The sequence below is a fragment of the Bubalus bubalis genome, chromosome 3 (assembly GCF_019923935.1).
Source record: "Bubalus bubalis isolate 160015118507 breed Murrah chromosome 3, NDDB_SH_1, whole genome shotgun sequence".
Classification (NCBI taxonomy): domain Eukaryota; kingdom Metazoa; phylum Chordata; class Mammalia; order Artiodactyla; family Bovidae; genus Bubalus; species Bubalus bubalis.
In genome coordinates, this window is record NC_059159.1 from 1632645 (window position 1) to 1648974 (window position 16330).

Here is a 16330-nt window from a genome sequence, read left to right on the forward strand (position 1 = left end):
GGGAGCCTGGTGGGCTGCTGTCTATGAGGTCACACAGAGTCGGACACTACTGAAACGACTTAGTAGCAGTATCAGCAGCAGATTCCACTATATCTATGCCCCACACCTCTTTATCTGTTCATCCACCAATGGATGCTGAGGTGTCCCCACGTCTTGGCTGATGTAAATAATGCTGCTGTGAACGTACGCCTGCAGATACCCTTTTGAGTTAGTGTTTCCATTTTCCATGGATAAATAACCAGACGTGGAATTACTTAGTCATAAGGTAGCTCTAGTTCTAGTTTTTAGAGGACTCTCCATGCTCTTCTCCACAATGGCTGCACGAATTTACACTCCCACCAACAGTGCAAGAGGGCTCCCTTTTCTCCACACCCTCGCCAACACCTGTTATCTCGTCGATTGATAAGAGCCATTCTGATAGGTGTGAGGTGAACTTCAGAGTTTTACATAAAAATGTAAGCTTCCCAGAAAGGAAGGAAGCTTGAACTTCTTCAGCTAACACGGAACTTTCTGTAACACCTCGTGGAGAGGGAGCAGACACTGGATTCTGACAAGGAGGGGCCACGGATGGTGGCGAGGGCAGGTAGCCCTCGGTGACCACAAACAGATCCACCTGCCTCTGGCCTGCCCCTCGGCCAGCCCACCTGAACTTAGCCCAGGAGCCTGCACGCTGACCCCCGCAGACTTCAGGAAGGTCCCTGGAAATGCTGAATGCGAGCCGCTTTGGTTGTGTGTGGTCCAGGTCTCAGAAACTGGATGTTGCTACAGGTTTAGGGATTCCTGTTCTGTCACAGGCACCCCTGGAACCTTTGGTAGGAAGGGAAATGTGCCTTTTCTTTGATATTATTTTAGAAGAGAAAAGGGATAGTATAAAAAATTTGTAGAGCCTAGAAATTATAAAGGAAGAGAAGAGAAAGCACACCTCATTCTACAACCCAGAGGCTTTTCACCATGCTCAATATTTGAGTATATTTTCTTTTGACTTAAAACAAACAAACAAAATATATATATATATCAGATCAGATCAGATCAGTCATTCAGTCATGTCCGACTCTTTGCGACCCCATGAATCACAGCATGCCAGGCCTCCCTGTCCATCACCAACTCCTGGAGTTCACTCAGACTCACGTCCATCGAGTCAGTGATGCCATCCAGCCATCTCATCCTCTGTCGTCCCCTTCTCCTCCTGCCCCCAATCCCTCCCAGCATCAGAGTCTTTTCCAATGAGTCAACTCTTCGCATGACGTGGCCAAAGTACTGGAGTTTCAGCTTTAGCATCATTCCTTCCAAAGAAATCCCAGGGCTGATCTCCTTCAGAATGGACTGGTTGGATCTCCTTGCAGTCCAAGGGACTCTCAAGAGTCTTCTCCAACACCACAGTTCAAAAGCATCAATTCTTCGGTGCTCAGCCTTCTTCACAGTCCAACTCTCACATCCATACATGACCACAGGAAAAACCATAGCCTTCACTAGATGGACCTTTGTTGGCAAAGTAATGTCTCTGCTTTTGAATATGCTATCTAGGTTGGTCATAACTTTCCTTCCAAGGAGTAAGCGTCTTTTAATTTCATGGCTGCAGTCACCATCTGTAGTGATTTTGGAGCCCCCAAAAATAAAGTCTGACACTGTTTCCACTGTTTCCCCATCTATTTCCCATGAAGCGATGGGACGGGATGCCATGATCTTCGTTTTCTGAATGTTGAGCTTTAAGCCAACTTTTTCACTCTCCACTTTCACTTTCATCAAGAGGCTTTTGAGTTCCTCTTCACTTTCTGCCATAAGGGTGGTGTCATCTGCATATCTGAGGTTATTGATATTTCTCCCCGCAATCTTGATTCCAGCTTGGGCTTCCTCCAGCAGAGCGTTTCTCATGATGTACTCTGCATAGAAGTTAAATAAACAGGGTGACAGTATACAGCCTTGACGTACTCCTTTTCCTATTTGGAACCAGTCTGTTGTTCCAGGTCCAGTTCTAACTGTTGCTTCCTGACCTGCATATAGGTTTCTCAAGAGGCAGATCAGGCGGTCTGGTATTCCCATCTCTTTCAGAATTTTCCACAGTTTATTGTGATCCACACAGTCAAAGGCTTTGGCATAGTCAATAAAGCAGAAATAGATGTTTTTCTGGAACTCTCTTGCTTTTTCCATGATCCAGCAGATGTTGGCAATTTGATCTCTGGTTCCTCTGCCTTTTCTAAAACCAGATTGAACATCTGGAGGTTCATGGTTCACATACTGCTGAAGCCTGGCTTGGAGAATTTTGAGCATTCCTTTACTAGCATGTGAGATGAGTGCAATTGTGCGGTCATTTGAGCATTCTTTGGCATTGCCTTTCTTTGGGATTGGAATGAAAACTGACCTTTTCCAGTCCTGTGGCCACTGCTGAGTTTTCCAAATTTGCTGGCATATTGAGTGCAGCACTTTCACAGCATCATCTTTCAGGATTTGAAATAGTTCAACTGGAATTCCATCATCTCCACTAGCTTTGTTCGTAGTGATGCTTTCTAAGGCCCACTTGACTTCACATTCCAGGATGTCTGGCTCTAGATGAGTGATCACACCATCGTGATTATCTGGGTCATGAAGATCTTTTTTTGTACAGTTCTTCTGTGTATTCTTGCCATCTTTTCTTAATATCTTCTGCTTCTGTTAGGTCCATACCATTTCTGTCCTTTATCGAGCTCATCTTTGCATGAAATGTTCCTTTGGTATCTCTGATTTTCTTGAAGAGATCCCTAGTCTTTCCCATTCTGTTGTTTTCCTCTATTTCTTTGCACTGATCACTGAAGAAGGCTTTCTTATCTCTTCTTGCTATTCTTTGGAACTCTGCATATTTGGGTTTTTATGTGGTTTTGGGACTTTAGGCTTGTCACACATTTTCATAGATCACGGTCAGCTATAATTCCACCAGAATGGTCTGGCTGTGAGCCTTCTGCAGCTGGAGAAGAAATGCCTGCTTTTCATTCAAGAAGCACTGGCATCATCAGCTGCAATGAGAAGGAGGTCCTGTGATTCTAAGTCATTCTTCACTTGGTATTTACAGCTGTAGTTGTTTAGTTGCTCAGTCGTGTCCGACTCTTTGAGACCCCGTGGACTGTAGCCCGCCAGGCTCCTCTGTCCATGGGATTTCCCAGGCAAGAATACTGGAGTGGGTTGCTATTCCCTTCTCCAGGGGATCTTCCAGACTCAGGGCTCGAACCTGCGTCTCCTGCAACGGCAGAAGGATTCTTGACCGCTGAGCCACGAGGGAAGCCCCAGTATTTAGAGTATTATACGTCAAACTTCAAGCAAGTTAACAGTTGTTTATAAAGTGCAGCTGCCTCTGGGTTGATTAATGGGATATGCTTTCCAGTTTTTAAAAAGAGAAAGGAGAGAAGGCATCTCTGGACTCACAGGTGCTCTGTGCTCGGACCCCACCTGCGGTCCGTCTTCGAAAGAGCTCTCACTGGGGAGCAGCCACCCTACCCGGTTACCCACACCGCCATGGGGTGCAGGCTGCTCCCCCAATATTCCCTGAAACCGTGTGAAGCCAACAGTGTCCCCACATTTGGCGGCTGGTGGATTTTTATGGAGATTTCCACCCTCCGCCGCTCAGGGCGTAGCCTGCTGTGCTGCCAGGAAATTAGCTTGGACTCCATGGGGCAGACCTTTTGGAGGAAGCGGCTGGCCGCCTCTGACACAGGAGGGGTGGGCACCACACGGACGGACAGAAGGAAGGAAATTCACAGCCTCAGCATGCTGGGTGGGAAGTGATGGCGGGACGCGAAATGTCCTGTACCCGAGTACCCCAAATCAAAAGACACTCAGAGTCTGTGTGCCTGAGCCTGTTGGCCACGTGGTCCCATCTCCTTCCTGAACCCATGAAATTCATCGGATCCAGAACCCCAGTTTCCACCTCACAGGTTTTCATGCAGAAAATCAACAAGAGGCTGGGAACAGACAAAGGAGACTCCTGGCTTCTGATCTTATATTGGTGGTTTCTGCCGCCTCACAGGGTCTGCTGGGGGTTCCTGGGTGAGGCACGGGTTTGTCCTTGCAGGGGAGCTCTGACCGTCTGGAGGCTGCTGTCCTGATGAGCCTTGGGGAGCCCTGCCCATAATATCTCCACGAAGGGCTTTTCAACTGAGGTAGAAACACAGCTGGCAAGAAGCCCCGGGGCATGAGACACGGGGCCCTTGTCTCAGGCGGGGGCTCACCTGTTGGGTTTGCGGGAATATCCAGGATGGTTTTCAGAAGCTTCATGTCCTTGATGTTGTGAATGTAAATGGACTCCTCCAGGCAGACCAGCAGCCTCTGAAATCACACGGACCATCGGTTACTGGGGATGGAGAAACACCTGGCCCTCTGGACTCACCCCTCCGTTCTGTGGGTCCTAACTTGATTCTGAGCCTAAATGCACAGGAATTGTGGCCATCGGTTTGAAGATTACCTTACGGACGTGTGCCCACTTTTCCATCACCATCCGTTGGACAGAAGCGCAAAGTACAGGATTTGGGGAAATTTCATTTAGAAATTGAGATTTCTTTCTTTTTTTCTTGTACTTTGCATGTTCAGTCACTAAGTCACGTCTGACTCTTTGCGACCTCATGGACTGTGGCCCACCAGGCTCCTCTGTCCATGGGATTCTCCAGGCCAGAATACTGGAGTGGGTTGCCATGCCCTCCTCCAGGGGATCTTCCCGACCCAGGGATCGAACTTGTGTCTCCTGCACTGCAGGCGGATTCTTTCCCATCTGGGAAGGGGCTTTCAGCCTGGGGGCTCCTGCCTCCAGCAGCCCCTGCTCCCCACTCCTGCAGCCTCAGCTTCCTCCAGACCACTGCTTCTTAGGCCCTGATGAGCACCGAGCGTCCCAGGGGCAAAGCCTGGAGACACTGGTTCAGGGGTTTTTAACACGGACCCTGGGAGTGAGGACCACAGCTCCCGGTCCAAACCATTCATCCCGGGAACAACGCTTGGGAAGGAAGGACCTAAAATTACTCTGAGAAGCAGCAGGCTCTCCTTCTGAGAAAGCCTGATGTTTTCTTCTTCTAGTAAGACTTTCCCCACTTAGAACTTCTCAGGAGACTGCCACTTGAACCAAGCAGGAAAATAACACTGAAACACCTCTCTCAGTTTTTTCTGAGGCTCTGCAACCACAGTGCTGGATGCCCAGAGGTGAAAAAGCAGATTCTCACAGGGTCTCCGACTTGATGGCATATTTTAGTGTTCCTCTGTAAAACGGACATTCCCTGACTTACCCAGCGCTTTGCTATTTTCCCACACTTACTATGGCTTGACTAGAGTGTTCTATGCTCCATTACTAACCAGTGGGCTTCCCTGGTGGTTCTGATGGTAAAGAATCCACCTGCCAGTGCAGGAGACTGGGGTTCAATCCCTGGGTTGGAAAAATCTCCTGGAGGAGGGCATGGCAACCCTCTCCAGTATTCTTGCCTGGGAAATCCCATGGACAGAGGAGCCTGGAGGGCTACAGTCCATGGGGGTCAAAAAAAGACTTGGACATCACTTAGAGAGTCAGACAAGGCTGAGCGACTTTCACTTATTAACCGCTCAGTCTCTGTGGAACCCGGGGCTGGCCTCCAGCTCAGCTCAGCTCACTCCCTGTCACCCTTCGCTCTCATCTACTTTCCTAGGTTCTAGAAGAAAAGCTCCTTTTATCCTAAACAATTAGGAAATGATTTGTAGAGCCTGCTCTCAGAAGCATCCATCCAGTCACTCCCCATCTGGACAATGAGGGTCCCTTGGAACAGATGGTCAAAGAAGTGTGGATGTTTACAAACCCAGATATGTCGGGTTTATTGTCTTTATTCCACAGAATACGCTTCCTCTGTTAGTGTTAGGGGATCAAGAGCCACTAAAAATGAAAAATCACAATTACACAATTTTCTTCCTTTTTACCCAGATTTAGAGGAAAATGGGGGTTTTCTTTTCTCTTAACTCCCTGTACACATCTTGGACTTTCCCCGTTTTTTCAGAAAGGAGCTGCACTGCCTGAGGACCCAATGAAACAGCCGAGCAGCCCCTTTTTTTCACATCCTCCGGGGGGCGGGGTGGGACCCCGGCCTGGCAGGGAACAGGCTGAGGCTGCCCCCCTAAGCCAAAAGTGACGTCCCAAACCTGAACGTTGTTCTCAAATTTATCAGTCTTTTATTGATTTTGGCTCTTGTTAGAAAAACTCTTCTCTATACACAGATTAAAGACGAATTTTATTTATGCTTTCCTTTTTAAAAAAGTCTTAAAAAAATTTTTTTTTTAAATTTTGTAACCAGTGGGCTTCCCTGGTGGCTCAGTGATAAAGAATCTGCCTGCAATGCAGATGACCCAGGTTCGGTCCCTGGGTCGGGAAGATCCCCTGGAGGAGGGCATGGCAACCCACTCCAGTGTTCTTGCCTGGAGAATCCCGTGGACAGAGGAGCCTGGAGGGCTACAGTCCATGGGGTCGCAGAGAGTCGGCCGTGACTGAGCGACTAACACTCACTCATAGTCGGTTAACAGACTTGTGATAGCATTAGGGACACCACAGGCACTGAGCACACACACACGTGTCCGTCCCCCCAGACTCCCCTCCCGTCCAGGCTGCCACGTGACACTGAGCAGAAGCCTCTGCGCTCGAGAGTACGACCACGTTTGTTATCCGTTTTAAATAGAGCTGTGTCTATAGGTCCATTCCAAACTCCTTAACTATCCTTTCCCCCCAACCTTCCCCCTGGCAACCATAAGTTCGTTCTCTAAGTCTGTGAGTCTGTTTCTGCCAAATCTGAACATTTTTAAGAAAAGCAAACCCTGAAGACTTTCCAGACCTGTTTCAGATCATCTCTTAGCAGCAGAAACATTAAAGGAAGAGAGCCCTGCTCGGCCCGAGGTCTGGTTGGCTTGGCCACGACAGCGCGAAGTTCTAGGCGCCAGGGTGTTCTTTAGGGGGTGGGGGAGGGGAGCTCTGAAGTTAATGAGTGTTTTATTAAGGAGAGGCTGGCAGCAAAGTTTAACAGCCCCATTTGCTGATGAAAATACTGGAGAGTGAGCAAGTGAGACCTTATACAAATAAGCATCATGGATACCATTTGAGGGTTCTGATCTTGACAGGACATTTGCCTGAACAGTCTTAAGATTTATACCCTGGCTATCAGCATATGCCAAGATAAAATGCTCTGCGAAGACATTTAATGTGCAACCAGTAGATATCAGAGACAGCACTGGAGCCAAGAATTGTGCTTAAAAGCCTTCAAGTGAAAAAAAAACACAAAAAAACCCTCAAACTGCCTTTCTTTCCCTTGCCAGGAACCCGGGTTTATCTTTTTAATCTCCTGCTACTCCTGACTTAAAACCCCCATCTTCTATTTCTCAGGCCATTTTCTGCCACCCTGTACTTCAGGGGATAGTCAGTCAGAGCAGTGGATCAGCCCAAAGAAATCATCACTTCCTTCTCACAAACCTAAGACAGCACTTTGTCTCATTTGTTAAAAGAAAAAAAAAAATTAAGCACTTAATAATTGAGGTACAAAGGGGAAAACGATGTCCTCGATGAGGCAATGGCCTCCAGCCTCCTGGGACCATGTAAGTGAATAGACAGGTCTGCCTCATCATACAAAAAAACTGATTTATTTGTTTTCGTGCTTAATGGGCTTCCCCGGTGGCTCAGTGGGTAAGAATCCACCTGCCAATATAGGAAACCCTGGAGACGTGGGTTCAGTCCCTGGGTGGGGACGATCTGGAGGAGGAAATGGCAACCCTCTGCGGTACTCTTGCCTGGAAAATTCCACGGAGAGAGGAGCCCAGTGGGCTGCAATCCAGGGGGTCGCAGAGTCAGACACGATATTCAACTGAACAGACAGGTCTGCCTAGTCATCTGAAGAACTGGTTTGTTTGTTTACATATCTGTTAGGCAGCTGGGGGACAGACATTCACTGAGCGTTTTCCTCCTGAGCACTGTCTTTTGCCGGGTCTTATGACAGTGAGCAGAATGGGGACAGGCGCTGTCCCCATCCCTCATGGGATTTACTTATTTATTTTTTGGGGGCACGTTTCCTGCAGCATGTCAGATCAATTCCTGCCGGGTATTGAACCCGTGCCCCTGGCGTTGGAAGTGTAGAGTCTTAATCACTGGATCACCAGGGAAGTCCCCTTATAGGATTTAAAATCTAATAATTCGAGGGAAACTTGACTAATACCCCAAATGCTTATTTAACAGGAACTTGTAATTTGTAAAAGAACGTGCATTGCATATTTGAGACAGCACTAAGACTTCATCCAACAGAGAAAGTGGAAGTGTTGGTGGTTAAGTTGTGTCCAACTCTTTGCGACCCCGCGGACTACAGCCCACCAGGCCCCTTTGTCCGTGGGATTCTCCAGGCAAAAACACTGGAGTGGGTGGCCATTCCCTCCTCTGGGGGATCTTCCCGAGCCAGGGATTGAACCCAGGTCTCCTGGATTGTAGGCAAGTTTTTACCATCTGAGCCACCAGGGAAGCCCCTAACAAAGAAAACACCGCCAGAAACATCAAGGAGTCCTCCTGCCTTGGACTTGATTCCTGGCCCTCAGGAAAGGCCTTGGTCACCGCAAGGCTTCAGCACTAACCTGGAAGGGCCACACTTTCTCTGAAAGAACTTACTCTGAGAGGCCATAGCCGCCAGCTTGCAAGGACTGCCCTCATCTGGGCCCCAAAGCGGAAGGTGCCCCTCTGGTTTAAGGCCCCTGCAGGGGCTCAAGAGATGGTTTCTGAGCCCAGCTTGTACCCGGGGGGACACTGTTCACCCAGCACGTGGCCAACGTTCAAGAAAGTGCAGCAGGCAGGAGGGCTGGGGAGGTCCAGCCACCGGGAGGAGCGCGTGGAGCGGACTCAGCCTGGGGCTGGGGCTTAAACCCGGCAGAGCAGGTACCTGGGGTCATGAGAGGCGCTCAAGCCCCTCCTGGGTTCCAGCGACCCCGAGGGACGCCCACCCGGCCCCCGGGGCCCCCACCCACCTGCCGGTTCAGCCTGATGGACAGGATGTTGCCGGAGTAGCTGTAGTTGCAGATCTCCGTACCCTTCTTGAAGTGGTACACATTCATCTGGCGCGGCTTCGTGTGGCTCACCACCACCACCAGGCTGCTGGAGAAGAGGCGCTCCACGATGTACACGTCGGGGGTGTCATCTGCGGGGCGGGGCGGCAGACGTCAGTCCCCTGTCCACAGAGGGGGCGAGGGGAGGGAGGGGGGCGGGGCGGGAGGGGCTTAGACTTCAGCCCACTGTCCACGGAGGGGGCGAGGGGAGGGTGGGGGGGCGAGGGGAGGGTGGGGGGGGGCGAGGGGAGGGTGGGAGGGGCGCAGACCTCAGCGCCCTGTCCATGGAGGGGGCGAGGGGAGGGTCGGAGGGGCGCAGACGTCAGGCCCTGATGTGGGGAGAGGAGTGGGGCAGGGGGCCGGGGAAGCAGACGACAGCCCCCTGTCCACGGAGGGGGTGAGGGGAGGGCGGGAGGGGCACAGACGTCAGGCCCTGACGGGGGATGGGGGGGCGGGGGGCGGGCAGCGGCTGGGGGGAGGGCCGGGGAAGCAGACTACAGCCCGCTGTCCATGAGGGGGCCAAAGCGGTGGGCGGGTGGGGGGGTGGGGGGGTGGCGTGGCGGTGCAGATGACAGGCCCTGCCCCAGGGTGGGGGTGCTGGGGGGGGGCCGGGGGCGCAGACGTCAGCCCCGTTTGGGGGGGCAGGGGACACAGATGTCAGGCTCTGACGGGGGTGGGGGGAGGCGGGGGTGGGGGTGGGGGGCGCAGAGGTCAGCACCCTGCCCTGGGCACCCTCCTGCCCACTGCTGGCCTCTACGGGGCTCGCCTCCCTTGGCACCCTCTTGCAATGACTTCCTTCTCTTGCACCCACAGCAAAGCTCTAACTATTTCCCAGTCCCCACGCCCTTTAGGTGGTTGACAGGCAAGTGTTGTCCACTTGTAATCTGAGCACAAAGCCGGCTCTCCCAGCCCCCCTGAGGCCACAGCGCTGGAGCCTCCTCCTCTCCACCCCCTCCCTACCCGTCAGGGGCCCTGCTCGCTCTGTAGAACGTATCTGGGAGGTTTGTTGTTGCTGGTTAGTCCCTCAGTCGTGTCTGACTCTTTGCGACCCCATGGACTGTAGCCCGCCAGGCTCCTCTGTCCGTGGGATTCTCCAGGCAAGAATCCTGGAGGGGGTTTCCATTCCCTTCTCCAGAGGATCTTCCCAACCCAGGAATTGAACCTGTGTCTCCAGCACTGGCAGATGGATTCTTTACCATTGCCACCAGGGAGGCCCCATCTGGGAGGTTTAGACCTTCTCAGTCTATCCTCTCTTTTTTAAAAACCGTTTTAAATTTGGGTTTTATTTGCTGCAGGAGGTCTTAGTTGTAGTGCGTGGGCTTAGCCCGGGCTTGTGGGAATCTTAGTTCCCTGACCCGAATCCTCTGCGTTAGAAGGTGGATTCTTAACCACTGGACCATCAGGGAAGTCCCTCTTTAAAAAAAAAAAAACAAAAAAAAAACAGGTACGTTTGGCGTATTTATTTACTTTTTGGCCGTGGGGCCTGTGGGATCTTAGTTCCCCCACCAGGGATTGAACCCGCAACTCCTGCATTGTGAGCTGGGTGTCCTAACCACTGAGTCACCAGGGAATTCCCTCAGTCTACTCTTTCTCCTCGCCATTTCCAAGGAGTGACAGCTCTGTTGGAAGTCTTTGCTTCCAGAATTCTTCGGGTCCCCATTGCTAAGAGCTACAGGCACCTTAACAACGAGGGCAGGAGCACAGTGCGCTGCGCGCCCACTCCCCGTCCTTCTGCCCCCAGACTCTCTCTGAGTCGCTTTCCTGTTGAAAATAACCTGGACGTCTGTGTTGCGACCAGCGCAGTCCTGCACCCAGGAGCGAGGCAAACCACTAACAGGAAGCCGCCTGAGCACTGTGGGGGCCTCTGTGTCTTCCTGGGAACACTCTGCACACAGGCCTCTCCTGGGCTCCATCAAGCCCCACGGGGACAATGCAGGGCAGATACAGAGCATGGTCTTCTCCACAAGTTATAATAATGATGATAACATCTTACGAATAAACTAGGAGCCCAAGACGTCATGTGCCAAGCCGCTTCCTTTCCAGGAAATCCAGAGTGATGGATTTCATCACTATGATGCTGGCAAAAATGGTGACTTTTCCCTGAGACAACGAGAGAGTCACATGTTTCTAAGCTGGACTTGTTTTTAATATTTGCTGGAAGTACCTCAATGTTTTTGATACGGACTCTGTGATTGGGGCAGTATTGCTTTATTAAAACCAAGAAGTGACTTCCAGGACTGAATGAATGTGAGCAATATTCCACAGTGCCGAGGAAAGGGGAAAAAAAAAAAAAAAAAATCCTTCGGTCATCTTCTGCTTTGACAATTGTAAAAACTGATGACCATGCATATAAGTATACAGAAAAGTGTCAACAATACAGTTTCAAAGGCTTTCTTAATGTAAAAAGAAAAATGTTACCTAAGCTATAGTCAAATCTCACTAGTCCTTTATGGTGTTTTTTTCCCTAAGCAAGTGGAAGCAGTGATTTATGTTTAAACCTGAAAACATGCTGACTCGAGGTGTGGCAGCTCACGGGGTTGGCGGGGAGCAGAGCGCTCAGGAGCCCGGCTGGGAGTCCCGCAGGAGGACGTGAAGCTCCAAGAGCCACACACACACTTACTGCTTCCGTGGACGTGGTCCAGCTGTTCCACGGAGCTCAGGGAGAACAGCTTGTAACCGGCCTTGGTTCCGATGGCGAGGGACCTGTGAAGACACGGATGGCCCGGGAGTGACCACGGTGCCGGGTCCAACGGATCTTCCCGTGGACAGACACAGCCGTCCCTCTGGGGTCCTGGGGGGACAGGGAAACATACAGCCTTGTGCGTGTGTGTGTGTGTGTGGTGTGTGCATATGTGCATGTGATTAGTTGCTAAGCTTCCCTTGTGGCTCAGCTGGTAAAGAGTCTGCCTGCGATGCAGGAGACCTGGGTTTGATCCCTCGGTTGCGAAGATCCCCTGGGAAAGGGAAAGGCTGCCCACTCCAGTGTTCTGGAGAATTCCATGAACTAGCCCATGGGGTTGTAAAGAGTTGGACACGACTGAGTGACTTTCACTTACTTACTTAGTTGCTAAGTTGTCTCTGATTCCTTATGACCCCATGGACTGTAGCCCGCCAGGCTCCTCTGTCCATGGGATTCTCCAGGCAAGAATACTGGAGTGGGTTGCCATGCCCTTTCCCAAAGGATCTTCCCCACCCAGGGATCAAACCCAGGTCTCCCGCATTGAAGGTGGATTCTTTAGTGCTGAGCCAGTCCTACCTGGACCTGAAAATGAGTCCAACTCTCTCATTTAAAATAACTATATGAAAAGGTGAGCTTCACTCTTCACAGGGAGGCACAGACTAAAATAAGCCGCTTACTGCTACAAGTCTGGATGCCCAAGGCTCTTGTTTCACTAGCCTGAAAAAGAGAAGGTCATATGATTTTCATGGGAAGGTTTTTTTTTTTTTTTCCTTCCCAAACATTTGTTCTTCCCTGGGATGACATTCAACTGTTAGTAAGCAAGGTGGCTCCTTCTGCTGAGGGGCTAACCTGGAAGTCAGAGGTTTGCCTCAGGCAGCAGTGGGCTCAGAACTGGAGCTTGGCTTCTAGAACCACTGCGCTAATGACCACAAACAGCACCTGGAAACGCTGGCCAGCAGCATCTTAAACCTTCAAAACGTACCTACTCTGTAGCCAGTGCTGTTTTTAAAGCTTCTTCCTACAAAGATTTTTTAGGTAATGGCAGCCCACCCCAGTATTCTTGCCTGGAGAGTTCCATGGACAGAGGAGCCTGGCAGGCTGCAGTCCATGCAGTCGCAAAGAGTCTGACGTGACTCATTGACAACACTTCACTTCCTTTCATATGTGCATTTAGTTGCAAACCAAGGTTTCTAAGGTTTTCAAGTAAGGGGGGGAAGTTGCAATTAAGAGTCTTAAAATAGTTATCAAAAGATCTGGCAACTTAAAATCATTTTCAAACATATGCTCTGCTCCAGAAGAATTTTAAATATGGGAAATGACACTATGATCACTATTGTGCTTTTTTTTTTTTTTTTAATTTATTTCGCTGTGCCAGGTCTTGGTGGCTTGGCAGATCTTTAGTTGCAGCATGCGGGGTCTAGTTCCCTGACCAGGGATCGAACTGAGCCCCCTGCATTGCAAGCACTGAGTCTTAGCTGCTGGACCACCAGGCAAATCCCACTACTATATTTTAAATGGTTAATCAATGGTCACAGAAAACTCTGACTCAAGGAATTCAGACTAAAACTTTATTTTATTCATAAGACCTTTTCAGGGAAAAAAAATATTTTTGTCATCACCTCTCATGAAAATGGGATTTGGGACAAATACATATCACAAATGAAATGAGAAAAAATATACCCAAATTGTCTAGCACAGGGCCAAGCATGAAGTTCGAGTGAAGCAGGCTAGTAAAGCTTAATTGTCATTACTCCCTTATCTTGACATACTGGATCCCAAATCCGGCCTATACTTACAGCTTACACTCCTAAATGTATTCGGTAAGGGGTGTGACTTATTTTAAAATCCAATGTCATACCCTCTAAGGCTCAAAGCAACTGACTGTGACAAAAAGTTTTATTTATAGGTGAGATAGAGCTGTCCAGCAGAGCCTTCATCCAAGAAAACAGAACTGACTGTAGAGACTAAGGAAATTAACTTCCCGAGCACCCTATGGTTTTGAAAATAACAAGCTCCTCCAACTGCTATAGAAAGCTGGGACTCACCTAGAGTAAAAATTAACACCCTTAAAAACATCTAATAAAGAGTGCTGCAAAGCAGAATTGAGAACACTTCCTGCTAAGAAGCAAAATAACTCTCCTCCTTAGCCTGCTCTCCTCCTGAAGCTGAGTTCAATTGGGAAGGCAAACACCCAGGCATTTCAACAGCCACCCTCTCTTGCAAAATGTTTCTTACAAAACATCAGAATGGTATCTAGACCATCATTTTTGTAAACTGTTGGTCTCAAACCATGAGAAAACAATTCAGTGAGTCATAAGTGGCTTAAAAGAACAAAAAGAAAAGAAATACAAATTCCAGAAGGTAGCGCACATAGGAAGGGTAAATAGCTGTGAATTGCTTTTCAGTGATGTTATGTATATAATATTGGAGAAGGAAATGGCAACCCACTCCAGTATTCTTGCCTGGGAAATCCCATGGACAGAGGAGCCTGGTGGGTCCATGGGGTCAAAAAGGGTCAGGGGACACCACTGAGCGACTAAAAAACAATGTATATTATAAATATATCTGTGTGTGTGCATATAGATAGATAGATAGATATTGGGTAATGTTGTAACCTGTATTTCTTATTGTGGGCTGTGGTCAAGGAAAGCTTGAAAGTCACTCATGGAACCAAATTGTCTGGCCACCAGCTTACATGATTACACGTACAGTTTTTTTTGAACAAAGGCATATTGTTTGGCATGGGGTGTTTTTAAAGAGAAGACAAAGGGCATGGAAGGCCAGGGCTGCTTATGGCACATGACAGCCTTAATGATACCGCTGAATGTTCAGTATTAGCACAGTCCAGGCACAGATGGCCAGCACTCCTGCCTGAAGGCGATTCCACGAAGGAGCCCAACAGAAACTGGTACAGCAGGAAATGGGGGACTGGGACCGGTCATCGCTGCCTGATGCTGTGTGGCACATTCCAAAGAGGTTATTCCATATGGTCCCCGGGATGTCTAACAATCCCATGAAAGGAGGAAAGGGAGCAGCCTTCTGCTTCTAAGGGACTGACTCCTCCAGATGTTTCAAACACAGTCCAGCAACCCCTGGCTCACTGGCCAAAGTCCGAATGCGAACATCAAGGCGAGACATTCAAAATCCACTCAAGAAGCAACAGAATGAAGGTCACGTTCCCCCGGAGGACAGCTTGGGCCGGGGACAAGGTTCCTGGACTCCCAGGAGGAGTTCTGTCTGGCCAAGTGGGCTTCCTGAAGACACACTGGGGGCAATGGGAAGGTTCCTGACAATCCTGCCGGCAGGCAGGCGCCCAGGCTGGGCTGGGCTGGGATCAGGCTGGACTGGCTTCGGGGATAGGTTGCCTCCTGGTCGTTGGCCCTGCCCAGATGCCACGTTGAGATGCTCAAGGACAAATGGGAAAGTTTTTCCTGAACTCCCATCTTCCTGGGCCCTAGCTATTTCGCCGAGGGTCAACTTGTAACTTCCCCGTCCACTCCCCTCTCCTTTGTCTTGACCACCAGCCCCTCCTGCCCAGACCCTCGCTTTGGTCACTCCCCGGTTCCCCACATTTCCCAGCCTCCTTCCGCCCCCTTTCTGGGTTCTGTCCCCCCTTCTCCCGGCCGGCCCCTCCTGGCTCCCTGCCGGCAAGGGAACGGGGGCGCTGAGCCCCGCGCCGGAGGAGGGGCGGCCCGAGGACCCGCACCGGCCCGGGCCACGCCGGCCGTCAAGCCCAGGCCCCCGGGGCTCAGGCCCGCGCCCGCTGTCCAAGTCGCCGACTTGGACACCCCCGATCGCGACTTTTCTCCCCCAGCTCCCGGCGGGGCAGGCGGCCCAGCTTACGTGCAGTCCTGGTTGAAGGAGAAGCAGCTGAGCGCTGCCTCCGCCCCGCCCGGGGCGCCGTCCGCGCCTTCGGCCTCCATCGGGGGCTCGACCCGGGAAGCCGCGGCTCCGAGCGGGCGACAGCCACCTCAGCAGCCCGCTGGCGCCGGCCCTGCGGGCCGGTCTCCGGCCCGGCCCGCCCCGGTCCCGCCCCAGCCCTCCAGGCCCCGCCCCGCCAGGCCCCGGCCGGGCCGCCTCATTCCCGCCAGGGCCTGACAGGCCCCGCCCATTCCCCGCCCACCCGAGCCACCCTACCCCAGCCCAGGCCCACCCAGGCCCCGCCCCGGGCCCGCCAGGCCCCGCCTCCGCCCCGTCAGGCCCCACCTTCGCCCCGCCCCGGCAGGGGCGCCTCATCCCCGCCCGGGCCAGCCAGGCCCCGCCCCGGCCGGCGTCGCCCCGCCCCCTCCTGGTCCCGCCCCGGCCCTCCGTCGGGTCCAGCTGACTCAGCCACCGAGAGGGCGGGGTCCCACCGCCGGCTTCCATTGGTGGAGAGCCCACAGCGCGGTTCACAGTTAGCCAACGGGCGACGGCGGTGGGCGGACCCACCCTGCTGGCGACCCGCCCCCAGCCCCGAGGCACAGCTTGCCATTGGGTGGAGGAGAGTGACGCAACGGCTTCAGGCCACGTGGTGGTGTTTTCATTGCGGGGGCGGCGGGGCGGAGCGCGGGAAGGGAGAGACCGGGTAGCTGGGCCCGGCCTGCGGGCTGAGTCCAGTCCGGCGTCTGCGTTGCG

At 51.6% G+C, this 16330-nt stretch overlaps 1 protein-coding gene across 1 annotated transcript in view; it reads right to left on the reverse strand.

Moving 5' to 3' along the window:
- Nucleotides 1-15746, reverse strand: part of WIPI1 (WD repeat domain, phosphoinositide interacting 1) — a 30807-nt gene extending 15061 nt beyond the window's left edge. The window contains exons 1-4 of the mRNA XM_006061897.4: nt 15560-15746; nt 11657-11739; nt 8959-9128; nt 4197-4293 (exon numbers count right to left, since the gene is read on the reverse strand). Of these exons, the coding sequence (XP_006061959.2) occupies nt 4197-4293; nt 8959-9128; nt 11657-11739; nt 15560-15639 (430 nt within the window). The 5' untranslated portion in view covers nt 15640-15746. The remainder of the gene's footprint in view (nt 1-4196; nt 4294-8958; nt 9129-11656; nt 11740-15559) is intronic.
- Between the last annotated feature and the right edge of the window lie 584 nt (nt 15747-16330).